The 25040-nt window shown below is 43.7% G+C and overlaps 1 protein-coding gene across 4 annotated transcripts in view; it reads left to right on the top strand.

Annotated features, from left to right (window-relative positions):
• Positions 1-339: 339 nt before the first annotated feature.
• Positions 340-25040, top strand: part of UBAP2 (ubiquitin associated protein 2) — a 64284-nt gene continuing 39583 nt past the window's right edge. For 3 of the 4 annotated variants that reach the window (XR_014012839.1, XM_081212685.1, XM_081212684.1), the window contains exons 1-13: positions 340-473; positions 1678-1755; positions 2233-2343; positions 7279-7432; positions 8237-8314; positions 10504-10558; positions 13565-13665; positions 14987-15039; positions 17145-17212; positions 18823-19012; positions 20293-20506; positions 20668-20948; positions 23017-23189. Coding sequence is in view for 3 of the 4 variants with exons in the window: in XM_081212685.1 (XP_081068811.1) it covers positions 375-473; positions 1678-1755; positions 2233-2343; positions 7279-7432; positions 8237-8314; positions 10504-10558; positions 13565-13665; positions 14987-15039; positions 17145-17212; positions 18823-19012; positions 20293-20506; positions 20668-20948; positions 23017-23189 (1655 nt within the window). In the remaining variant the exon portion in view is untranslated. Of the gene's footprint in view, positions 474-1677; positions 1756-2232; positions 2344-7278; positions 7433-8236; positions 8315-10503; positions 10559-13564; positions 13666-14986; positions 15040-17144; positions 17213-18822; positions 19013-20292; positions 20507-20667; positions 20949-23016; positions 23190-25040 lie in introns of those variants that run through there. The other variant, XM_081212686.1, reaches the window with a different exon arrangement.

The raw sequence follows: 25040 nt of genomic DNA, 5'->3' as shown, positions 1-25040 counted from the left end.
TTCCTAAAATAGCTTGTAAAATGTCACCTGAGTCTCTTATTCAAGGAAAGGAAGTCTGAAATCTCTCAGTGTTCAAGCAAAGTAGCCTTTTGGACCCTGGCCCCGACCTGCTCTGCAGATAGGAGTTTTGAGGTAGCATCTTGCCAAACCTTTTAGGAAATGCATTTCTACTTCCCATGTGTGCTAAAAAAAAGAAAAAAAGATTGTCACATTGCTACTTGGGATATGAACATAATTAGCTCTCTTGTGTTAATCTGTATACCGTCGTTTATGCCAGTTTTTCATATTAGGAACAGTGCTTAACTCAACTGGATTTTTCCTCTCTCTTTTCAGATTTTCTATTTTGTACATACGTTGTTTTGTATATACTGTATATGATGACTTCGGTGGGCAGTGAACGTACCCGGGGCACTCGAGACAAAGCGCAGATTTCAGCCACGCAGCTGACGCAACCACAGAAACCAGTAGTACAGGTAGGGATGTGGACATTCTGGATCCATGTATCCGTAATTCTTAACCTGTAAGAATTAATCAAGATCAAGCAATGATGTCGAAAATACCATTGCTCAGTGGGTTTAAACACATGACAGCCCATAAGATTCATCTTATCTACTTGAATTAGGAGTGCTTACCATCCAACCTAGGATTGCAAACCCATAGCCTTTCAAATTTTGCTCTAACTAAAAGTTCAAATTTTACTCAAATTTTAAATGAATTTTTAAAACTTTTTTTAAAAAAAGTTTTCTGTAGCTCACATTTCAGAACTGCCAATGGTGAATGACACAATGCCCAGTAATGTAACTGGATCAAAAAATCATTATTCATTACTTACACTGGCAATATCACAGCTTGACTTATTATTTACTAGATTTTTTAAATGTGGGTTGTAAAACTGGTTCTTACGTTAGAATTTACAGTTTTGGGGGAATATTCTCTGGAGAATTTTCTAGCAGGGAATATTCTCACATCACATCACTATGCCTAACTGTTTAAAGGTTGCTTTCTTAGATGTATTGGTTAAAAGAACACCAGCCTTTATTTCTGGTGGCTTTTTCCTGTTTGGGCAGTGGGGGGAATACCAGTACCTTGCCCTATTCCACCAGCCAGAACCATGCCAGTGCTCTGAAATAAACACTTTATTGAATTAAATTGTGTGCAGAGATTGAGTGACAGAATTAGGCAAAAAAATGGGCAGGAAATTCAGGGTTTGTAGTTTTCTGATTAGGGCTCATAATAGGCCATGCACCTGAACAGTGGTTCCTTTGATAACTTAGATAAAACTTAACAACTTTGTCTTGTGTTCAATGCTAAATTATCTGCTCTAAGAACTGTTCTGTGAGGGATCGGCACTGGGTTTTTTTCTTTCTTATATTTGCCTGCAATCTGGAGTTTGGACTTGTTAGATAAGAAAGGATGCCTCCATGTTTCTTCCCCTTGGAGTTAAAAATAAAACAGGAGGGGGAACCAGTAGACTTCCATGTTTTGTTGGACTCCAATTCCCATCCACCCTAGTCAGCATGGCCAGGGGATGATGGGAGTTGTAATTCACCTGTATCTGGAGTGTCGCAGGTTCCACACCCGTGGAACAAAAGAACAAATGACGGGAGACTCAAGCAGTTGGGAAAAATTTTGGCTTTGCGTGTGTATTTCTATAACCGATCTGTTTGTGCTTCCCAGGCAACAGCGGAACAGATTCGCCTTGCTCAGATGATCTACGATAAGAACGATGCAGACTTTGAGGATAAAGTGAAACAGGTATGTGTTTTTCCCCTGTCCCTGGTGAGAGGGCGGGTTGGCTTTCATGCACTGGTGGAGAATACCCTTTGCTAATTCAAGCCTGTTTCAAGTCCACTTGCTTACTAAAACTTCAGCTTGAATAATAATAATAATTATGAACTGTATTCAGCTAAGTTTCAGTCAGAGTAGACTCATTGAAATTAATGGCCATGATTAACTTGGATCCATTCATTTAACTTGGATCCATTCATTTCAGTGGGTCCACTTGACTGAAACTTAGCTGAATACAGTGCTATAACCAGGCCCATGCAGAACTTGTCTGAGGCCTGGGGCAACTTGTATTGCTACCCACCCAGTGCCTTTGGGATGGTGTGTGTGTGTATATATAATTGTAGGTATATTTTTAACCTATTTTTCCGCTTGTTGCCTAGACTCCCTTTGTCGTGTTATCAAGGTCTTTTTTAACGTGACTCATGTATTTGTGTTTTTTCCCAGCTTATGGAAGTGACTGGGAAGAATCAGGATGACTGCATAGTGGCTCTACATGACTGTAATGGAGATGTGAACAGAGCAATCAATATCTTGCTGGAAGGGAACTCTGACACAGTAAGGACTCTAGATCCTTTTCTTAAGCCTTGAGGGTAGCCTTGCCTGAAGAGTTAAAACATGGAGACTTCCTGCTTTTCATTGGGGAATGAAAAGCTGTGGCCAAGCTAAGAAAGATGTCAAATACTTACGTTTTAGAAACAACTTTGTTATATGTAGGTTTCAAAAACCTTTAAAACTAACGAAACTCTGAAATTGGCCCCCAGCTCACTCAGTTAATATGTATCTTAACTGGAAGAAATTCAGTTGTCTATCACTGGCAAAAGAAATTATTTCTAAACAGATTTGAGCCCTGCTGTCAAGAACTTTCCAAGAAATTAAACACTGGAAAGAGCTGGTGAATTTTAAGTAGCCTGAGGTTATTTTGCTGCGTGACATCACAGTCACAAAGTGGTGCCTTGACTTGTCACAGCCATAACATCTCTGTGTATCAATTTCTGATGCTCTTTAGTCTTAGGTAATAACATTATCCCATAGCACACCAATAGAGGTGATCAGAATGGTATAAACAGTATTCTAAATGTCGTTACACCATAGATTGTATAACAATATTATAATATTGGAAGTTTTATTTTTCAGTTGCTTTCCTAACGAGCCCTGTTTGGATAGGTTCTTTGGGAACATTTCAGTCTTTTTGTTTTAATATCCCTGAACAGTTTAGTATTATCAGCAGACCTGGCCATCTCACTGCTCAACCCTAGCTCTAGATTGTTTATGAACAGGTTAAAAAGCACAGGTACCAATACTGATCCTTGCAGGACTCCCACTTTCAACGTGTCTCCTTTTGGAGGACTGTCCATTTTTTCCTACTCTGTTTCCTGTTACTTAACCACTCACTGGTCCACAAGAAAGCCTCACTTCTTAGTCCATGGCTGCTAAGCTTACTCAGTCAGGAGTCTTTGGTGAATTATTTTGTTGAAAGCTTTTGGAAAGTCCAAGTCCACTATGCCAACTGTATCACCTCTATCTATATGCTTGTTGATACGCTCAAAGAATTCTGAATAGGTTCGTGAGACAGGACGTGCCATTGCAAAAGCCGTGCTGGCTCTACTTCCTCAAGGCTTGTTCTTCTCTGTGCTTGGTTATTTTATCTTTACCAATACTTTTCACCAGTTTTCCAGTTAAGTACCTGAGGAACAAGTTACATTTTGTTAGAAGTTCAGCAATTACAGTGGTGCCCCGCAAGACGAATGCCTCGCAAGACGGAAAACTCGCTAGACGAAAGAGTTTTCCGTTTTGGAGGTGCTTCGCAAAACAAATTTCCTATGGGCTTGCTTCGCAAGACGACAATGTCTTGCGAGTTCCTGCTGGTTTTTTTCCCTCCCCCCCTTTTTCTAAGCCGCTAATCAGCTGATCTGATCAGCAGATAAGCCGCTAAAAGCCGCTAATAGCGCTAATCCGCTAATCCTTCAATGGGCTTGCTTCGCAAGACGAAAAAACCGCTAGACGAAGAGAATCACAGAACGGATTCTTTTCGTCTTGCGAGGCACCACATTTGAGTTCTTTGATAACTCTCAGGTGGATGCCGTCTAGGCTGGTGCTTTGTCAGTTTTTATTTTGTCTGTTAGGCCTAGAACTTCATCCCTCATCACCATTATCTGCCTCAGTTCCTTAGACTTGGTTCCTGCAAAAGTTTGTTCAGGTACTGGAGTCCACAGACCAGGCTTGTGAGGTTCTAATTAATTTTACTAGAACCCTGAGATCCACCAGCCAAAGCCAGGTATAAAATAGTGGCGGGGAGGGGGGCAATAACCTCATAATTCAGGAAAAGGATTCTTTGTATGGGATTCCTCATTTTGAGCCCAGGAAATTGTTTTCAGTACCAGGACTGAGCTTACACTAAAATCTCCTCTCCCCCATCAATTCACCCCCCCCCACTTTACTTCAGCTCAGCAGCCTAATTTAGAAGGGAGGAAAAGGTCTTGTTGTTCTTATTAAATAATTTGGTGTCAGAATCCTTGCTGATCCACTGCAAATCACTGGAAATTTACTGGTAGAACCCTAATCTACTTTCTGCACACCCCTGTTTTACTATCTACTTTCTGCACACCCCTGATTTAGAGTGCCACATGCTAAAAAGCAGTCCACTGTAATTATCACCTAGATTCATTTTTCTGTCCTGCTACCGGTTAGAATTTCTGATGCAGTTTTCTTCAAACAAACAGGATATTGACCCTGGATCTGGAGAGCCTGGAAGTCTCTTAAGTCTAAAGGAGCAGGTGAACTGGAGGTCTGCCCTGGAAAACTGGCAAAGCACTTAACTTGTGTACCTGCTTAGGATGAATTATCCCTGACCCTTGATACCTGCTACCAGGGTTCTGTAATGTGAAGGTGTATGCAAATAGGTACTCAAAAGTAATTTGGACTACTCCTGCATAGGACTGTGTTTGAGGTTTTAAAAAATAAGGCCCCAAGAAAACTAAAGCTTCCAAATTTATCTTTTCCTTTCTTCCCTAATTCCAGTTTTGCTAGTTATGGAGGACAATGAATTGTACGAGATATTTTAAGCTGCTCCCCCACCTTTATTTTGGGAACTGTTAGAAAGTGGAACGGACTCCATAGGGAGGTTGTGGACTCTTATTCATTGGAGGTTTTAAAGAAGATGTTGGATGGTCATCTGTCATGGATGCTTTAGTTGAGATTCCTGCATTGCAAGGGGTGGACTAGATGACTCCCTGGGTCCCTTCCAGCCCTACAATTCTGTAATTTTTCAGCCACCTCTCTGGCTTCTGAAATATTAGCAGGCATTGCCCCCACACACTCAAGTATCTGTTTGCAACATAAGGTGTAGGAACTTGCTGCTTTCTTGAAAAATAGGAGCTCAGATTCTCTGGAAGCTGAATTCTGTGTTCAGCAGCTTATACTCCTCTACTATTTCTTCTGCCCTGTAGAATTTCGATAAGAAATCAGCCCCACTTCTGACCTTTGTGGCTCACTGTGTGTGGAATGAGGGTGGAGAGCTCTCTGCCTGCTTTATTACGATAAAACAAGAAAACCTATCACTATATGTTTGTGAGGGACTGTGATGCCCTCTTGAGCTTACTATCTGCCTTGCGAATTGGGACAACAGAGACATAAGTCTTCTTCATAGTCTCATATCTGGAGTGAGACTGTACACTACCTAAATCAGGACTTTCTAGAATAAAAACAGCTGGTATTTCCTCCCCGTCATGTTCTGGGCTGATTTGCACACTGTTAGGGGATGGAACCTAAACCTCATCCCCCACCCCAACTGCTCCATGAGCCAGCGTCAGAGGGGATTCTCTTTCCTTGGAACATAAGAAAAGCAAAAGTTTTTTGGGCCTCTTAGTGGGTGCAGGAAAGATTCATTTAGGTTCTCTCTTGCTTTCTGGCAATTTGGCTATTGAGTTGGGGGTTGACATTGGTGGAAAGCATTTTGGTAGTCAAGTCACTTTGAGACGTGCATATATTTTTCTTGGTATATTTTGCTAGGATTTATGCTTTGCTCTTTGACCAGTCCTGTTTGGGCCAGGATATTCCCCTTGTAATTCAGGTTAATCTATGCAGATCAAGCAAATACCTGTATGTTACATTCATTCAGAATTAACAATTGAGTGACAAAGCTCTGGGCGTGTCTTTCTCAAGGGAAGACCAGCCTGGCACCAACTGGATTTTCAGTCGTTATTTATATACCACCATTGGCATTGTCAGACTGATCTCCTCCTTCCACCTTCTCCCTCTGCTCCCTTCTCATTTGTGTCTTGTGGAACAGCATCTCGTTTTTGTTTGAACTGATATGAGACATTTTTGGAGACAGTATTTGCCTGGAAAGTGGATAAAAATGAAGTACAAATTAGTCCAAAAAAGCAGCAAAACTCACCTTCCCGCCCGCCAATTCTTGCTGCTTAACCAGCATACGCATGTGCCACAACTCAAGAACCAATAGACAAGATATTCTGGGAAATTTCCCCCTTTATCGTTGAACATTGTGAATGTTGGCAGTTCTTGCAAGACTTGAGCAGTAAAAAAAATCCCCACTTCCACCACCCATGGGGGCCACATGAAATGAGACAGCAGAGTATAACGGTAGGGTTTTGTACCCTAATCAGTAATGCGGGAATGTCTCTCAAGACTAGTTGGGATACAATACCAAAGTCAGTCATGAGATATTAGCATAGCCCTGATGCAGGTGGGCTACACCCCCATGCCCCTTTTCCACTGGCCATGCTTGCTGGGGGATGTTGGGGGTTATAGTCCAACAATATCTAGAGACCCAAGGTTAGGGAAGGCTGATATAAGAGGGTGGGGAGGCAGATTTCAGTTCTGGGTTCCAACCCCTTTTCAGACACAGTTGTGCTGGTGATCGTGGGCAAGTTGATACCTTCTTATGAAATGGGCCTAAATATGTCCTGCCTTTGCCATTAATAGTAAGGAAAGAGGCTATGAGCCAAACACCTACATGGTATTAAACACGTGGCTCAACATTGTATGGACTTTTTAACAAAGTAGATAACCAGGCTTTTGCCAAAAAACCAACCCACCTCTGATAATATTTGGCATGAGTGATAGCCTCACTCCTGTGCCAAATAGCCATGGATGAGAGGGGTGATTTTAATCAGGACTATAGTATTTTGGGTGTGTGAGGTCTGGATCTTGATTTGCCTATTTACAGTTTAAATAAATAAGTAAATAATGTTAAGACCCTGTTTTAATGCCACAAAGTTTGTCCTGTAAAAATACTTTGCCATTAAAATGCCACAGGGATTAATTCCATTCCAAGGATGCTGGATTAGTGTTGATGGTTTCTAGGCTTTGCAGGTGCCCCCGAGGGTTTGTTTGACAATGGACCTTGCATGTCTGACGGGCTGTAAAGGGTTCCCATAGAGCTTAGAGGTTTTACACTGGAAGATATTCTCAAGGCAGTCTTTAAACCCCTTTTGAATTGTTCTGTGTTTTCCTTCTCCACCCAAATAGACTTCGTGGGAGACAGTGGGAGGAAAGAAGAAAAGTCTTGGAAAAGAGAGTTCAGAAAACAAAGAGAACAGAGAAAAGCGAGGGGACAGAGAAGTGAGCCGTGGACGGGGAAGTTCCAGCAGACGAGGAAGAGGGGGCAGCCGTGGTCGAGAGTGTAAGCGCAGGCACCTTGCTCCTAGGAACGCGGTTGCCTTAGTTTGCCTTTGCGTTCACAGAGGAGCGTGTTGTGCTTGAGTTGCTTTGTTGTATGTTTGCAGTAGAGCACTGGGGGAAGAACCACAAACCGTGCACGCAGAGCTGTTTCTCTTCAACAAAAGGATTTGCCTAGTTTGGGTACAATTTACACAGCCGTGAGAACCTGGTACTGGCTTGGTTTAATGACACTTTTCTCCTCTTCAAACAATAATAATATTGGGGGTGTATTTTCTGTATTGAGTATGGGCACATGAAAAATGTCTGAAAGCTGATCAAATATTTTAATTTTGGGCACTTATAGCCCACTCACTCTTCAACCTCAAAGGAGCTGTTAGAGCTGCTCACAAATATTCAAAAACAGCAAACGCTCATCACTCTTAAACACACACTCTAAAACAGCAACACAGTATAAAAACAAGGCCAGTGATGTGCATATTGAACACAGAGTCCTAAAATATATAGCTTGATAAAAGGAAAGACACTTTATATTCAAGGCAGGAGCTTATGGAAAGATTTAGGCATGGTATCATCAAACCATTTATCTCTGTAGGCTTCTCAGTGAACCAAGGCTTCAGCTAACAGGCAGAGTAGCACCTGCAAGTCCAAATCCTTGTGTCTTGTTAGGACCCCTCACCCTTTCCATTATTGCTGTGTGATTCTGTCTCCTGCGCAGTTGAAAAAACAAAAAATCTGATTGAATGGGCAAGCATTCATATTGTATATAGTAACGTTTTGCTTTCTGTAACTCTCCTCCCACATCTAGTTAGAGTAGAGGAGAATGGAGTGGATAACAGCCAAGGAGAGAGGCCTTCTGATCGTGGGAAACGTAGCAGAGGGAGAGGTAAGACAAACCTATGAATATTTTTGTTTTCCCTTCTCCTTGAAAAAGGAACCTTGCAAGAAATAGCTTCTGTTAAGAGCCCTCCACCCTCCAACCCCGTGCTCTACTTGCCTGATAATTCTTTTTCTTGCCCCTAAAGGGCTGCAGGACTTGTGAGCCATGCAGGCAACCATCTAGCCCAGTAGTCTGTTCTCACAGTGGCCAACCAGTGTCCAGGGGAATCCCGCAAGCAGGACCTGAGTGCTGTCTGCATTTTGTCCATGTGAATGTGGCCTAACTACTGGCATAAGCACTAGGATCTTGGTGCTTCCTGCTTAAGAATAGTCTGGGACATTGCTGAAAACCAGCATCTCCTTTGCAGTTGATGCAAGATAAGCCTGAACTACTTTCAGCTCAGGGAGTATCTTAAAAAAAAAAACATGCAAAAGAATACCATGCTGTCTTTCATAGCTGAAGCATGCCATTACCCTTTCACATGTGGTTTGTATTGTAAACCATGTCCATGTTGAGGGCATGGCCAAATTAAATGCTGAGGCTTGAAGACCGATAGCTTCTGCCTGCATTTTTAAGCTTGTACCTGCACTTTTAAACATCTAATCCATTTTGTCCAGTTTGTCACCCTTGGTTGGTGTGATGGTGGCTCTTCCAGACCACATGATTAAAAACAGTCATTGTAGAATTCAGGAAGCAGAAATGTGTTTGGTTAGGCTGTCTTCAGTTCAGTGTTTCAAAGTAGTGCAGCTGTGAAGATGTTGTCCTTGTAGACTGGTGATAACAGTGTAGTATTTTAATAGATGGAGAGATTGTTTTGCTGGAAGGCTGCAAAAAGAACAGGCAGGTGGGTGGGAGGCTTGTGATGAGATTGTGGGTACAAGAGGAAGGGGTTTGTTTGAAGTAAGACTTTTCTTATCCTTTCCTAACCTGCTCCCACCCCAGCTGGCCAGCAGTCTTCTGTTATTTTAGCTGCCTGTTTGCTCATTAGTACCAAGCTTTCATGCAAAGGGGCCAACATTATAGTAAGAGTCTGGAGAGAGTGTATAGTTCCCTAGCTATAGGACTGAAGACCACATAAGTCGGTTCTGGGGACTAAGGCACAATGGGTCAGAGTCATTGGATCCTAACCTGCAAGTTGTGGAGAGGGCCACCTTGGAAAATAGGTTTCAGGGCCTGGCTGAAATCTCATATACTTATACCTTCAGTACAGTGGTACCTCGGGTTACATACGTTTCAGGTTACATACGCTTCAGGTTACAGACTCCGCTAACCCAGAAATAGTACCTCGGGTTAAGAACTTTGCTTCAGGATGAGAACAGAAATTGTGCTCCGGCGGCGCGGCGGCAGCAGCGGGAGGCCCTATTAGCTAAAGTGATGCTTCAGGTTAAGAACAGTTTCAGGTTAAGAATGCACCACCGGAACGAATTAAGTACTTAACCCGAGGTACCACTGTATTGACATACAGTCATACCTCGAGTTGAATGTGCTTCGGGTTGAGCGCGTTTGAGTTGCGCTCTGTGGCAACCCAGAAGTAATGGAGTGTGTTACTTCCGGGTTTCGCCGCTCGCACATGCGCAGATGCTCAAAATAACGTCACGCATGGAAGCGGTGAAACGTGACCCGCAGACGTGCCATCACTTCTTGCGTTCCGTTCAGGATGCGAACGGGGCTCCAGAATGGATCCCTTTCACATCCCAAGGTACCACTGTATAACAAAGGGGTTTGTTTTCAAACTGGATCTAGCATCTTTAAAAAATAACTCTCCCTCAGTCTCCTTTTCTTGCAGCTGCAGGGTAAAAGAGTAAGTTCTGCCCCATCCCATTTTATCCCCACAACAACCCTGTGGGGTAGGTTATGTGAAGAGACTGTGGCTGCTTCAAGGTCACTCTTCATGGCTGAGTGGGGATGTCAACTCTGGACTCCCAGTCTTCTAACCACTGCACCACAATGCCACTATCTGGGTTTCCCTCTAGGTATTTATGAAGAGGATAGAAAAAGAGTTTCTTTTCTGCTGTCATGTTGTCTTGCTTCCTTGTTTAAGAAGAGAGTGTGCTGTTTCTGAAGGAAATGAGAAGAGGAGAAATGGCTGAACCCTACTATCTCAAGTTGACACCCCCCCTCCTGAAACCTTGGGAGCTGAATGTTCAGCTTATCTACCTTTCACCCTTTTAAATGAGGCTCTTTCCTTCCCACAGGATTTGGACGTGGCAGAGGAAGAGGAGCAGGGAGGTTTTCAGCCCAAGGCATGGGGTAGGTTCTTTACACCATGTCAGTGAAAGAAAATATATCAGCTAAAATAGGACCTGTCAACACTGCTTAACTTTGTATTAAAGAAATTACACAGATCCATGTAATGGAGAATCTGTTAAATGTTTGACTGTATTGAAAGGACTTATTGACTCCTTTCATCCTGATATCAGGAAACTTTATAAAAGTAAGGCAGTGGAAACACCCAAGTCCTTGTGAAATAGGTGCCTTCACTATTACAGCCTGAATAACTTCTGTATCTAAACAAAATATTATGCTATTAATATATTCATAACAGAATTATAACAATCACTTAGGTACACCTGTAAAATTATAGTGCATTGTGAGACTCTAACAAGAAAACCTCACAGGCGCTGCATTTAAGACATGTACTATTTGAGCAGCATACGCACAATTGCATTTCGCAACTTCATGGATAGCACAAAATGGTTGTGCTATATTGCTGCTAATATGGGGAGGGTGCCCTTGAAGATACTTTGTAGATATCAAAATAGCACTTGCAGGTGCCAGATAGGATTTGGAGATGCAAAATAAAAGTTAAGGGGTTTAAGTAATCTGAATGTAAAATTTAACCTGGACTGCAGTATCTGTTGGCCTTGTGTTAAGAATTTTTAGGACACCATGGAAGAAATTGACATCCAAATCAAAGAGTGTCAAATAAAAAAACAACCAGCATTGCCTTAGAAAGTATGAAGGCTTCCTAGCTTTGCTCTTGAGATATTCATAGGCACGGCTGTCGTGTTGGTAGCCTTTTTTCTTAGCCTCAGAATTGGTGACTAATGGTGGCTGTTATATTAGCTGCCCACCCAATGCACATCTGGTGAAGTGGGCTCACCCACTGAGGTTTAAGGCATGATAAATATGTTTGTCTTTAAGATGCTGCAAGACCCTTCTTTGTTTTTGGCGCACCATGCTTACCCCCTGGGAAGTCACAATCTCAGCACTGTTGGAGCCATGAGCAGAAGGTGTTTTTGCCATCTAACGTAGGCAGCAGGGCATGGCGGATAAGGAGTTAAAAGGACTACTGGCGCTCATTCACCCCAACTATACTCCAGCTGAGAGTTTCTGAAATTACATCCTCTGCTGGCAGTAGGTGGTGGTTGCTCCTTGGCACCATCTGGCAGTGTCAAATTAATCGCACATTTGCTCATTCACTTGCAACGCCTCTCACTGTGCAGTTAAAAACTTACCAACCTTGGCAGTCTTTCCTGCTTCCCTCATGGTACACTACAACATGAGCACAGTCAGTCTAAAGGATAGTTTTGAGGCACAAGCAGACATGCTTTTAAGAAGCACAGTAGTGACTAAATTGCCCCTCCCCTCCATGTTTTCGGAATGCATTGAGATCAGGGATTTGTTGGCCTCCTCACTGCGCATAGAAGGCACATCCAGCTGTACAGGTTTATTCAGTACAAGGTTGCTCGTGCTTTGTTATTCCATCCCATGTTTCCTCAGCCATTGAGTTCTCCTGTTCAGATAGCTGTGGGATCTCCCAGTTCAGATATTGCTGCCTTTATGTGACGAGAAGAGCTGGGTGGGAGTGTGCAAGGTCACAGATATTGCTGCACGCAGCGAGGAGGGAGTATATTTTATTTAAACTGCTTTATAGCCTGCTGTTTTACAGTATAGTCTGCAAGGTGGCAAGCATATATATAAAATGCAATTCAGATCAATAGAAGACCATGTGGAAACACCATTGATGTGACTATACCAAAATAAACAGCTGCTATTATTATTATTATTATTATTATTATTATTATTATTATTATTATTAAATTTATATACAGTAAGGCTGCAAATTTAACTTGTGCGCATTCAGCTTTGTATATGTGGCAAAAAAAAAGTTTAAAAATTGGAAATAAGGTGGGTTTCCAGGACAATTGACTTTGACCATCCCACCTGCTGAGAGGTTCTCAATGTTTGATGTTTTAGTATGTTCTGATGTATGCTGTGAGCCACCCAGAGTGGCTGGGGAAACTCAGCCAGATTTGGGGGGGGGTATAAATATTATTATTATTATTATTAGACTATATGTGATTTTGGCTTTAGATGTGATCCCTGGAGCATAACACTTGCATAAGTTGCATGCTTACAGTACTGCTTACATGCCCAAATGGCTTCTAAGCCATTTTATAATATAAGCAGAAGGACCCTCAAGCTGTCTCTCATTAAAATTAATTTGTTATAAATGTTTTAATGTGTCTCTGCAGTCAACAAAGTGGTAGCAGGATGGAGGGGCAAGGGAATGTCTCTAGGAAGGTTTATCACAGCCTAGGTACTGTCACTGAAATGGCCCTTCCTTGTTATCTGTCTGACCTCCCAAGAGTGGGGTATAGGATGATTATTCCAGCGAACAAGTGAACAAGTCAAATATGTTGACCATATAACCAGCCTTCTGAATCCCACCCAGAAGTGCACTGGCAGCTAGTGAAGATGTTTTTAGTTTCCAGACCATTTTATAAAACAGTACAGTGAGGTTGCTGGCCTAATGTCCATAGGCAGGGAGTTCCAAAGTGTAGGTCCTGCCACCCTGGGAGACAGGTGGAGAACAAATATTACATGATACTGGCTAAAAGTGCAAGTTCTGTACAGTCTGCACAAACTGCAGTTTCCAGACCAACCACAGGGAAACTTTGACACATTCTATTTCGTTAGTAATAACCATTTAAGAAATTGATAGGAAGCAGTTTCTTCCCATTTACCTACCTCCTAATCCAGTTTTAGTGATGCTAAGGAAGGGGTTTCTTTTATGATTGCTGGGTGTGCATGTTCATAGTGGTGCTTCCCTATTCCAGACGTCTCTGGAAGAGCACATGGTTTGCCTGCCCAAGACCCTAGAGTCAGTGCCCTCAACTTCCCAGAGAAGTGTTGCCTGTTGGAAGAGGCAGTGTTAGGCTAGAGCAGCCAATGGTCTTACTCTGTCTAAGGCAGGTACACAAGCTCATCTTTCTGTATATTTCTGACTTTCTCAACTCTCTTGACCTGTAGGACGTTTAACCCTGCAGATTATACGGAGTCTTCTGCTACAGATGGCTTTGGAACAAAAGAATCTTGGGAGTCTGGGCAGAATGAGGCAGATGATGGAACAGGTGAGGCAACACCGCCGAAGATTTGAGAATTACAAATGTGCCAGAGTTAACATTAGCAAAAATATTACTATGCTTGTTCATAATGATAATGTGCTTCACCTGGGTTACAACATTAAAACACAACATTGTAGTGTGCGCATGTGCATGTCCTCACAGGATATAGATAAGAGGTTTGGGCATCCAAAACTGAAGGCAGGGGAGTGCCTTCGAATATTGTTGCAATTGTGTTGCTGATTCTGATCCTTTATCTTAAAAAGGAGGCTTTCTGTGGCCACCTTTGTACTACAGTTGCAGAGGAAGGGATTGGGACCACCTCAGTAAGAGAATTCTGGGGGTTTGTGTGTGGGGGTGGGGGTGTGTAAAAGAAGCTCCTTAGATTTTGTGTTTGCTACACATCCCGCCCTTCCACAGTGTTGGATCGGGCTTTGCTCCTGTAGTCACACTGGGCTTCAGAGGTGCCCCAGTGCAATGGCAACCTCCCTACTCCCAGCTCTCAACTGATTTCAAAGGCTCAGGGCAAGTCATTATGAAGAAAGTAGATGGTCTGTGCTCTTTTTCTAAGATGTTGGCAACAGGTGGGACCTAGCTGTGACAGAAGACAATTTTACACATGACCTGAATAGAAACTTAGAGGGCACTGCTTGAACTGTGTGGTGCAATCTGGCCTATGTTGCTGTTGAGTTTTCCTTAAATGCAACAGTGGGGTTTTCAAAATACAGTGGTCCCTCGGGTTAAGAACTTAATTCGTTCTGGAGATCTATTCTTAACCTGAAACTGTTCTTAACCTGAAGCACCACTTTAGCTAATGGGGCCTCCTCCTGCCATTGCACGATTTCTGTTCTCATCCTGAAGCAAAGTTCTTAACCCGAGGTAATATTTCTGGGTTAGCGGAGTCTATAACATGAAGCGTATGTAATCTGAAGCATTTTTAACCTGAGGTACCACTGTAAATTGTAGGGAAAAAACGTTATGCTCCCTAATCTTTACTCTGCCAGCCTTCACATCTATCCTAAAACACTGCACCATTGATGACAGCACCAGCAGATGGATGCCCTGAGCATTGGGAGGCAGTTGTGGGCTTGTTTTGAGCTATTTCAGAAAATAATAATTCTGTTGAATTTAGACAGTGTTAATGGAGGATTCATTAGGTTGGCTGAAAGCTATCATAATAAGTATGGTAATTAATACCTTGCAAGTTTTACCCTAAACTTCTATTTCTTTTCACATGGGTTTCCAGTTAGGGATGGATCTCTCAAAGGGGATGTATGGCACCAGGAATTGTGGGTTGATTGTTTGCCTTTTCTCTCTTTTATTGCCATAGGAGCATGGAAGAACACAATAGAAGAATGGACTGCTGAAGACTGGAATGAAGATGTAAGTCTGTAATTATTGGGTAGGCAGGAACACTGAATTCATTCTCTGATCAGCCAGTGCCACATCCTTCTGAATGAGCTACCTAGAACGTTTTGCTAGTTTTTGGGGCACCTTGTCTTGAACGTTGCCTGAACTTTGACTAATTTTAATCCTGATATATTGTTCAAATGTCTCTTTTCAAAAGAACCTTTGCTGCAGCAGGGCTGGCCAAATCTCATCTAAGCTGCGTTGCAAAGATTCTTTGGAAAGAAATGTTTGAACAGTATCCCAAGTTCAATGGTAAAAGCAGGACTACACAAATTCTCTCATTAGTTCTGTTGACTGAGCTACTTCAAAGGCAAGTGTGGGATATAAACTGAGCAAATAAATTAAATGTGAGAAAAACATTTCCCACTTTGCTCCATCCCATCCACTCTACTTCTTCCTTCATGGAAAGTACACAAGTAGTGTGTGAAAGGGGCACCTACCCCTTGATCATCCTTGGTAACTGATATTCTTAGGTAGTTTGGGGCAGCGCAGAAGCTTTTTGGTTCAAATACTCTGTGAATTTGATGAATGATGGACACATTTAAATCTGCAGCCTGCCCCCGAGTTTGTTTCTGAACAGATGATTCTTGCTAAGAGGGGCTCAGTGTGGCAATGAGACTCTTGCAAAGCAACTGGCAACCACAAGTCATCATCTGTTTGTTTCGAGGAACTTGCCAAAGTGCCAGTGAGATATTTTTTTTGTTGTTGTTTGCTTTTGTGCCATGATTGGGCTCGCCCAGAAGCAGATTAAATTGCTTCCCAGAAGCCTTATTGGATTCTGTGTAACAAAAAACTTTTCAGCTGCTGGGAACATCATCTGATCTGATAAATGCCACCGTCCTCAGCAGGCTCTCTGAGCCATCACCCGTTTGAAAATTATTCCCAGTCTGTAGCATCAGTTCTGGCCACAAGGACAGTGCAGTCTGTAGACTGATAAGGTAGCTGATCTTGCTGAGAAGAGACTCTTCTGCCTTTTACTGCTTTTGGAGGGGTTGGAGCTTGCTTGACACAACCCAGGATTTATCCCAAGAGACCACTGACCCACCTATAGGTTAACCTGAGCTTCAGAAAAAATAAGATCCTCACGGGAAGCGTCCTTTGTCCTTCTAGGCTATCATTAAGTGAGGCACTTTCAGTCTTGGGAGTGAGCGGGATCTGTTGGATCCTGAGCAGGCCCCACTGCTGTCATGTGATGGCATTGGCCTGATCGCTTCAGGCTAGCATAGCATTCTGCCTCTCACATCCCTGCCTTCTCCTTGGCCGGCATGTGCCTTTGGTTCCTGTTATGTATTGGCCACTTAACAGTAGTCTGCAAACCCTCTTTACTGAGAGACTCTTCTGCTGTAACTTCCCTCGATTCTTTAATGTGTTTATGTGCACCCCTTCTTCCCAGGAGCTCAGAGCACTTTGTCATGGCACCAGACAATCTCCACCTATATATACTGTAAAAGGTAAAGGGACCCCTGACCATTAGGTCCAGTCGTGGCCGACTCGGGTTGCGGTGCTCATCTCGCTTTATTGGCCGAGCGAGCCGGCGTCCAGCTTCCGGGTCATGTGGCCAGCATGACTAATCCGCTTCTGGCGAACCAGAGCAGTGCACAGAAATGCCGTTTACCTTCCCGCCAGAGCGGTACCTACTTATCTACTTGCACTTGATGTGCTTTCGAACTGCTAGGTTGGCAGGAGCTGGGACAGAGCAATGGGAGCTCACCCCATCGCTGGGATTTGTACCTCCGACCTTCTTATCGGCAAGCCCTAGGCTCTGTGGTTTAGACTACAGCGCCACCCTCGTCTGTATATGTGTGTGTGTGTGTATACACACACACACACACACACACACTGAGAGGAGGCCAATTTTCTATCAGGCTTGAGAACCCCTTTTTTTGTATCAGTTTCCTTCCTGAAATCCGTTTGTGCGGGCCATAGTTCTGAGGCAAGCAAATTGGCTAGATGGAACACTTTGTCTTGCTCAGCATGTCCCTTCTTGTCTTTCTCGTGAATATTGTCTCCTGAAAAAGAATTGTGTGTTTAATGTGGCTAAAATTCAATTTCTTTCTCTCTCCACCCCCATGTCTCAGCTTTCAGAAACAAAGGTCTTCACTGCTTCATCTGTCCCAGTGGAGAACCACGTTGCTGCTGGCCAAAGGTATACCTTTCCCTGCGCTCTCTCTCTCTCTCTCTCTGTTCCACATCTAGATGAGCCATTCACACAAACTAGTTCCTGCCGTGTTTGTGCTTTGAAGTGAAGTAGGTCACCGTGCGCACCAGTGAAATGGTGCATATTTGAAATCCCATTGAAAAAGCCTGCAAACACCCCATTTAGCCCTCACCCACCTCTGCCCCCTCTCGCTCTGCCCCATTTTGTGACGTTTTCAGGTTACTTCTGTGTTTGGCATGTATGTGCAATCACACATACATTGAATATGCATAAATCGGGGGTTGCGTGCATTGGATGTTGTTCTAAACTTTTAGCTTAAGTCAGATAAGTTTTATCTCAGATGATGGAATAGTTGACTTACAATCAGTTTGGTCTTTTAAGAAATTGAATCTCTTTGTTGTGGTGGTGGTGGTGGGGGGTGTGTTTGTGTTTGTGTGTGTGTGATATATTACACCCACAAATAATGTGGACTTGTGAATGTACACGGATGCAACACAGATGAGAAACCACCACTTTCAGTTTGTATCTGAAAAAATGAAGGTGGAATCAGGTGTCAAGAGTGTGGACCATTTCTTGCTCCTCGTGTATGTAATTTATTTGCGCTGGCTTCAACTCTTCTTTCAGTTTTTCTGGCCATCCATCCATTATCCTCCTTTTTGCTGCCTCCTGGAGCTCATTTATGACTAATTCTAAATTCTCTGAAAAGCCGGATTATGGAAGAACAGTACACCATGCGAAGAAGCTGGCCAATTACTTGACTGTGCTGTGTTTGAGATTTTTTTGTGAAGTGTAATCCAGCTCCCCCCCCCCCAAAGATTTGACTAATTTAAGATTTCATATTTCAAATTAAGATAATGATTGAAGTGGTGCCAGTATCTGGTGATTTGTCAGCAGTCAGGTCTGCAAATATGACCTGCAACTTAGAGTAATTTACATGCTCAGAATATCCAGATTGGGATCTGCCTCTGTCCTCTTTCTCTGACAGGGCATTCATTGTTAAAACAAATCGCCTCCCTTGCATTCAGGTTTTGGGTGTCTCTCAGGCAAGATAACTTGAAACCGCTTAGGAGTAACTTCTTACCACAGGCAACATTATAACATCAGAAAATGACCTAATCTCTTTGGACGGTGTCAATAAGAATGTTGGACAAATACTTGTCAGGGGTGCCTCAGGTGTACAATACCCTAACTTGCAGCATTGAGTAGGGGTGACCAGAGCTACTTTTAAGTCAAAATATGGTTTCCTCACATCTGTGCCTCCTTTGCGTCTTGACCATGGGTAGGTAAACTAAGACCCAGGGGCCGGATCTTGCCTAATCGCCTTCTCAGTCCGGCCCACAGACTGTCCAGGAATCAGTGTGTTTTTACATGAGTAGAACGTGTCCTTTTATTTAAAATGCATCTCTGGGTTATTTGTGGGGCCTGCCTGGTGTTTTTACGTGAGTAGAATGTGTGCTTTTATTTGAAATTCATCTCTGGGTTATTTCTGGGGCACAGGAATTCGTTCATTCCCCCTCACCCCAAGGTCTGAGGGACAGTGGACTGGCCCCCTGCTGAAAACATTTGCTGATCCCTGGTCTTCACATCCTGTCTTGTAGCATCGACCTGGTGACGCTGCTTCAGAAGTCTGTAACGTCTGGCCAAGAAACTGAGGCAAACTCCTTCGAGACTCCTCAGCAGCAAGGCTTTGGTCAGGCTTTGGTCTTCACAAATTCCCAACACGATTCTCAGATGGCCTTGGGAGCAAGCAACACAAGCACTGTGAACTCCTATTCTCCGCAGAGCCTGGTAATGTTGCCCTGGACGCTATTTAAAAATGCCAGGCAGTGCTGTGCCCTGAATAATGCTTGCCGTCTTGCCCACGTATTTGCAAAAGTGAAGTTAGATTGCCCTGAAGTATGACATGGGTGCGGAAGCGAGCCTGTTCTTGCAAAGGATAACCTTAGTGTTTCCAGCCTCGCTTGGGGAGCCCCATCTTTGGTATACTGACTTGTTCCTTGTCAGTGGCTGAAGTGACCTACTTGTATTGATTCTTGAAAGTACAGCAGAGGATACTCTGTGCATATTAATTAAAATAAAGCAGTTTTGCTCGTGAAATTGAGAGCGCTTCCAGGCTGGAGGACTGTGATGCATTCTTTCCAAGCACATATCTGACTGCTGCATGTGGAAATGAAAAATTTCTGAGTCTTCTAGCTCTGTGAAAATTGCTTTGCTAGTACAGGCAGGTATCATTCTCCAAACAAAGAATGTTTCACTATATCTGGCACAGCTTCATCCTTCCCTCCCCCTAAAACTATCCCATAGGCATGAATGTATAAATTTGTTTGTATTCATTTTCTACTTTCTATGTCATATTTACTACTACAATGATTCCTATGGGAGTGTACAGAGTAATGTAAGCAAAAAAGCAGATTTCTCCTCCAGGGTGTTCACAAACCAAATACTGACAGAGAAGAAGGAAGGGAGAAAGATCACAGGGTTCTATGCTCAAGAACAGTTGCATGCGCTTAAGCTTAGTTTCTATACAGCAGAGATTGGGATCCTATAGCCTGTGGGCCAATGGCGGTCGGCTGGAGGTTCTGTTTGGCCAGAAAGACCATTTCCCCTGGACCATGTCCATATGTCCATGCCCTGAAGATACCGGGCAACATCAGCTGATGGGCAGGGTTGAGTCCTGCTGGGTGCTCCTTTGCCAGGGCATTCCCTGTAGGGAACGTGTTGGTGAAGCAGACCTGTCTCCCACACCTCCACAAGTCAACTTTCGCAGTTGGGTGGGACTGCCCTCCTGTCACTCAGCTGATGTCATGATTTACAGTTGGGCTACCCCACCTACCAAAGTTGGCCCTCTGCAGGGTTGATAATGATCTGGCCTGCAGGGCCAAAAATATTCTCATCCCCTGATGTAGAAGGTGAGCACTAAAGATATCAGATATTCCCACAGACATTTGCGTTTTTAATAACTGTGTATAATGTATTTGTATTATTCTGTAATATATTATAAAACAGGAATTGCTGTGTATTAAGCCTAGTGAACCTTGGTGTGTTTTTCTTCTCCCCGTTCTCATTAGTCTTCAGTCCTCTGTTCAGGGTTTGGAGAGCTTGGGTCTTCAAAGCTGGCCAATTCCACTGGATCTCAGATTTTAGACCAGTTGAAATCTCCAGGCTTGGGCCAGTTCCCGTCGCAAGGTTCTCTCAGTACAAACTCCCCCATTTCCACAACCACAACATCATCCTGGGATGTAAAACCGTCAGTTTCACAGCCTTCTATCCTCAGTCAGTTTGGTAAGTGTTCATTGACCCCTTGGATTAAAGCGGGATGGGGTGGGGGGAGGGAACAAGCAGCAACTTTATTGCTGTCTAGTGAAACCTGCTGACCAAGTAGCAGTTTCTGGAGCAAGGGATGATGTCATTGTTCATTTTCTCCCCTTGGTCTTGGTGCTTAGACTTCAAATCCCAGCCTGAACCATCCCCAGTTCTGAGTCAGCTGACGCAGCGGCAGCAGCAGCAGCAGCAGCAGACACTGGCAGCCCCCGCCCCACCTCCTGGATTGGAATCCTTCACCCCACAGAAAGCCCGGGAGCCATCACCGGTTGACAGCTCAATGGCTGCCAGCAAAATGCTGCACCTCCCCAACCTGTCTGCGGATAGCCAGGTGGCGCCTTCCCAGCAAACGCAGCAGAAACAGATCAAGCCGCCAAAACGGAGGATACCCCCAGCTTCAAAGGTGGGTAAAGCTGCTGAGCTCAAGCACTGGCAGTATTGCCCTTGCTAGACATAGGCGAAGGCCGTCAACCCGTGAAGGAGCTTCACTCAATTTGTTGTTGTTGTTTAGTCATTTAGTCGTGTCCGACTCTTTGTGACCCCATGGACCAGAGCACACTAGGCACTCCTGTCTTCCACTGCCTCCCGCAGTTTGGTCAAACTCATGTTCGTAGCTTCGAGAACACCGTCCAACCATCTCGTCCTCTGTCGTCCCCTTCTCCTTGCGCCCTCCATCTTTCCCAACATCAGGGTCTTTTCCAGGGAGTCTTCTCTTCTCATGAGGTGGCCAAAGTCTTGGAGCCTCAGCTTCACTTAATTACCTGCCTCCTAACAGATTAAATTCCTGCCAACCTAGCAGTTTGAAAGCACATCAAAGTGCAAGTAGATAAATGGGTACCGCTCCCGTGGGAAGGTAAACGGCGTTTCTGTGCGCTGCTCTGGTTTGCCAGAAGCGGCTTAGTCATGCTGGCCACATGACCCGGAAGCTGTCTGTGGACAAACGCCGGCTCCCTTGGCCAGTAAAGCGAGATGAGCGCCGCAATCCCAGAGTCGGTCACAACCGGACCTAATGGTCAGGGGACCCTTTACCTTTTAACAGTTTAAATAAATGTACAATATCACCAAGCCTTCATATAGGTGTCTTTTTGAGAAGCCTATTTTGGCAGTAAGCAGTATATCTATTAGTATTATTTAGGTATAAAAGTATTTATATACTCCTATTTCACAAAATATTGGGAGGTTTACAACTATATGTAAACAATAAAACACTTTAAAAAGCCCCTATTAAAAACAGTACTTTTATGTTAATAATAATGAAGGTGTGTGTATGTTCACTTAACTATTTAAACAGAAGCTGCTTCTCATGGTTGTGGGGAGAGGTGATCTTAAACATTTTCACCAGAGTCAAAATATCTTCAGAAACAAATGGGTGCCCTTAACTTGCCATCCTATAAATTAAAACATGCTTTCCATTAGCCTAATTTTGTACAGTTGCACAATGCATTTGCACTTGGGCTGTACTCTTGTTTTAGAGACAGAAGAACCTACATTGATAGCTCTTCCTCAGAATGTCCCTTAGCTGGCTGCTTGTTTTGTTTTGTGCAAGACGGTAGTTTGGCTTTTGTAGCTGGATGCTGGAGTTTAAAGTTTAAGCTGCTTAAGAAACTTAGCAGGTGTTGAGTGCTGTGCAGATCACATAATCTTCAAAACGTTAATGCAGCTGCCTATGTAGCTTTCAAAATAAGGGTAAATTTGAACAGCATGCACTTGTTGGCATTCTGTGTGCAAATCTGGGAATTCTTAAGATGTTTAGAAGGTGGGAGCTTGGTATTTTCCCAGCGACATTGTTGTCCAAATCTGTCCCAAACTCTGTTTGTGGGGGTGTGAATGCTGCTTGCAACTATGAGATGAAGTTTTTATTTGGCTGAATCTGTTTTACGACCAGTGACTGGCAGCAAATACATTCCTAAATGTCAAGGTCTCCTTAACCTGAAATCAAGTTGTTTCCCTGTTGTTGTTTTTGCATCCCATTTTGTTTCCTGGCACAAATGCTGTGTGTCTTGGCCCATAAAGCTGTTATATGGTTTGGGACCAAGGTATAAACCTGCCTGCCCTTTTTGAGCTCTAGTCTGAGGACCATTGTCCCTGCCTTTTGGAGGTCACGTGACTGGAGAGTGGGGCCTTTTCTGTGTTGCCGCTGCAGCTTTGGGATTCCCTTTCCTAGGACCCTTATATGGCACATGGCACTTTCGACTGTCAAGTTGAGACTGTTTTCTTCTCTTGAACTCCTAATGTCTGCTGAATAGTATTATTCTAGCTTTTGCTGTTAAATTGCACCACACTGTTTTTCTGGTTGTAGGGATTTGTGGGGGATACATTTAATTGCATTTGGAAATCTTTTTTATGAGCGGGATATTCACGCCTTAAATAGAAATAAAGTAAATATATTGTACAAAGCAGCATCTGTGCGGCAGAAATTATTCATTCTGGTGCCAAATCAACAGATTACCAACATGTTCCTTCATTTTCAGATCCCTTCCTCTGCTGTGGAGATGCCTGGATCCACAGACGTATCAGGGTTAAATGTGCAGTTTGGCGCTCTTGAGTTTGGGCTGGAGCCCGCCCTCTCGGAGTTTGGAACTGCTTCCAGCTACGAGAACACCAGCCAGGCACCCAACAACATCCTGTACCCAAAGCCCATAAAGTACGCACACTCTTCCGCTTCTGTCCTCTGGTCTGCTGCTCACCAAGCTTGATTTTGTGTCAGGGAAGATGTCTGACGATAAAGGCGTTTTGTTCTAGGGACTCTGTGGCACAACCCTCCGGGGGCTGAAACAGATCTACTTGTAAATAAGGAAATCCTGGGTGTAGAGTTCTAAATGTAAAGAGGTTTATTACTTGCTAGCTGCAAAGACCTGCATTGAAAATCAGGCTGGAAGTGGAAATGGATGCTGTGAATGCCTTAGCTTTCCTATGAACTCCCTAATTATGTAAACTCTCACAGCTGTCTGTAGTACAATACAAAATAATAATAATTTATTTCTTATACCCAGTGCATCCGACTGGGTTGCCCCAGCCGCTCTGGGTGGTTTGGCTTTCCATTTATTCCTTGGCAGCATTGGGCTTGGGTCTTAAAGTGCTACATGAGAAGACTTAAGAAGGGAGTAAGAGTTCAGGAAGGGACACGTTTTTATTGAAATAAGCCTCCATAGCAACAAAAAACAACATCCTTTTCAGCCATGACTGTTGCAGAGGACTTGGGCTAGAGGTGAGGAATTAGCTGACCTGAGGTCCAGGTTTATACCCTCAGTTCAAATTTTCTGACTGCCAAACAAAGCCATAAATTGCCATAAAGGAGAATGCACCGGAAGAAGAACACAAGTCAGTATATGAAGAAAGTGCACCACATCTTGTGTGCCCTGGCTCTGTGCCGCTACAAGCGTTGACAGTTTTGTCGCTCAGAGATGATCATCTTAATGTACTGACAAGAGTACTGTGCAAGAGCATTTTGTAGCTCAGGGTTACAGTGATAAAGCAGATTCGTACAGCTGTGGCCTTGTGAGCCTACTGAGTAAAATGACAGCTGAGTTTGTGAAGTAGGGAAGTTGTCCTTATGGTGCACATAGGAGTCCTGCTGGATTAGGCCAAAAATCCAGCTAGCCAGATGCACACAAAGCGGGGCATGGCAGTATCTCTTCCCCTTTTCTGTCCCCAGCATCTCAGGCTGCCTTTAACAAATGGAGGCTCTGTTTAATTAACCTGGCTAATAGCCTCAGAATAGAGCTATTTTCTGTGAATTGCCTAGCGATTCTTTTGGGCCACGATAGTGGTCATCATCGTGTCTGGTGGCAGTGAGTTCTGTTAGTTAAGTCTTCTCAGTGGCTTAAGTTTACCTTGGTTGCATATATTATAATTGCTGGTCCTCAGTCTCTCTAATTCTCAAATACAGTGTTTGCAGAGATGGGGGATCAGTCATTTTTGTGTCCTTCCTGGGAGGCCTGGGTGGAACCTACAAAGCCCCTGAAAGGGCCACATGTGAATGTCTGCTACCTCCTCCCACATTCCATTTTAAGACTTGTACCAGGTGCAGGCATGGATGTCTTGAAAAACAGCCTTTTTTCTCTCCCCTCCTTCCCCCATATTTTTTATTATCTAGTTTGATTATGAGGTTTTTTAGGGCTGAACAAACGCTTGCACACTAGTTCGGGACTTATTAATTGGCCTAATAAAGGCATTGGCCCAATAAGGTATTTGGGTTTTTCCTAATGGGCCAAGAAAGCCACTATTTGGTTTTCTGTGTTTACCTTTGGTAGCAAGCTCAGGCAAAACCAGCCCACCCATGTGGCAGGGTGAGGTGACTGCCTCAGACGGCAGGATCCACTGTGATAGCAGACCCCAATGTAGATCTTTGTTTTCCCTTGCTCCTGATGCAGATCTTCACTCACCTCTTCTTTCCTAGTGGGGAGGGGGAGTAGCATTTTGTGGTTCACCTCAGATGCCCAAATGTCTTGGGCCAGCCCTGAGCTCAGGACTGCCCAACTGGGTTTTTAATGCT

Source organism: Podarcis bocagei (assembly GCF_964188305.1).
Source record: "Podarcis bocagei genome assembly, chromosome: 11".
Lineage (NCBI taxonomy): Eukaryota > Metazoa > Chordata > Lepidosauria > Squamata > Lacertidae > Podarcis > Podarcis bocagei.
The sequence above is the reverse complement of the archived record's forward strand: the minus strand, read 5'-3'. Positions and strand labels throughout refer to the sequence as shown.